This window comes from Eimeria mitis, genomic scaffold (genome assembly GCF_000499745.2).
Source record: "Eimeria mitis Houghton genomic scaffold, Emh_scaff168, whole genome shotgun sequence".
Taxonomy (NCBI): Eukaryota; Apicomplexa; class Conoidasida; order Eucoccidiorida; family Eimeriidae; genus Eimeria; species Eimeria mitis.
In genome coordinates this window covers 28966-30335 of record NW_013569996.1, presented here as the reverse complement: position 1 = coordinate 30335, position 1370 = coordinate 28966, and the positions used below count along the sequence as shown (strand labels likewise).

Sequence of the window (1370 nt, the reverse complement as noted above, 5' to 3'; positions counted from 1 at the left end):
AAAAAAAAAAAAAAAAAAAAAAAAAAAAATAGATGCATCACCGCTACACATAGTGGGCACGAATAGGGGCGGAATGCTTGCAGAAGATAACATAAAACACAAAAAAAGAAAAGCAGAATGCGTGAGGAAAATAATTGGAATAATAAAAGTCAGATTTTTTTTTTATTTCGCTTTGCGGTGTATTCATATTAAAGAGATTATATTATCTTCAGTGCGTATGCACACTGGGGTGTATAGGCAGCTCAATTTGTGTATTTTTGTGTAAAATTTCAGTAATTTATTCGACTTTATTAGTTTAATTAAATAAAATAAATAAAAAAGAATTATAAAGAACTGAAAAAGTGAAAAAAGAAGAGCGGAGTCCATAGGTTTCCATTGGACCGATTTCGGGTGTATAGGCAGCTCACGAGACTGCGTGAAATATGAACGGCGGAAATAAAGTGGTATTTATAAATAAAAAAAATTAATTTATTTTATAATTAAGTGTTTCTGTATTATATTTATATTTTTATTTTTATTTATTTTCTTCTTTATCCGCTGCTGATCGCCGCTTTCCTCTCCCTTCTGCTGCGTTTCATTCTCTCTGCCCCCTCGAAACCTGAACTTGCAAAATTTCTCAATTCCGTGTTTGTCTTTTTTTTTTTTTATTTATTTTCTCTCCAGAGTCACTTTCGTCTTTTCATAGGTTCTTCTGTCTTCTCCCGCTGCAGCGCAGCTGCAGCAGAAACAGCAGCAGCAGCAGCAGCAGCAGCAGCAGCTAGAGCCACCGCGTACGATCTGAATCAGCTGATTTCAAACAAAACCAGCACTCACCAGCGGCCCGCTTATTTCCGGTTGTTTCCTTGCAGCAGCTGGGGCCGCCTCTCCCTCTGACCTGCAGCAACACGCAGCAGCAGCTCTCCTCATTCAATAAAAGGGTTTAGGGTTTAGGGTTTACAGTTGAGGCTGCAGCACTGAGGGGGCCCCCCGGCGTCGTACCCATGGCAGCCGAACCCCCACACTCTGCTTCAGGGGGCCCCCATTTGGGGGCCCCCTTCAGGGGGCCCCTGAAACAGAAGCTGCAGTGGTGTTGTTTGCTGCTGGTGTTGCTGCTTTTCTGCTGTCCTCTGGATGCATATGCAGCAACAGCAGCAACAGCAACAGCAACAGCAGCAGCAGCAGCAGCAGCAGCAGCAGCGCTGCTGCTGCCGCTGCCTGCATGCAGCAAGAAAGTGTTTGGTATTGCAAAAGGAGGAAAATTCGAAGCAATTGGGGATTTTTGTTTTTCCGTTCCTCCGGGCTTGAGCGGCGCTCTGGTGGCTGAGACGGTGAGGTGTACGTACACCTCAGACCTGAATGTTTTTTTTTTTTTTTTTTTTTTTTTTTTTTTT

The 1370-nt window shown here is 42.8% G+C and overlaps 1 protein-coding gene across 1 annotated transcript in view; it reads left to right on the top strand.

Moving 5' to 3' along the window:
* Nucleotides 1–980: 980 nt before the first annotated feature.
* Nucleotides 981–1370, top strand: part of EMH_0001700 (uncharacterized protein) — a gene marked incomplete at both ends in the record, with an annotated part of 1495 nt that continues 1105 nt past the window's right edge. The window contains one exon of the mRNA XM_013495655.1: nucleotides 981–1307. Within this exon, the coding sequence (XP_013351109.1) occupies nucleotides 981–1307 (327 nt within the window). The remainder of the gene's footprint in view (nucleotides 1308–1370) is intronic.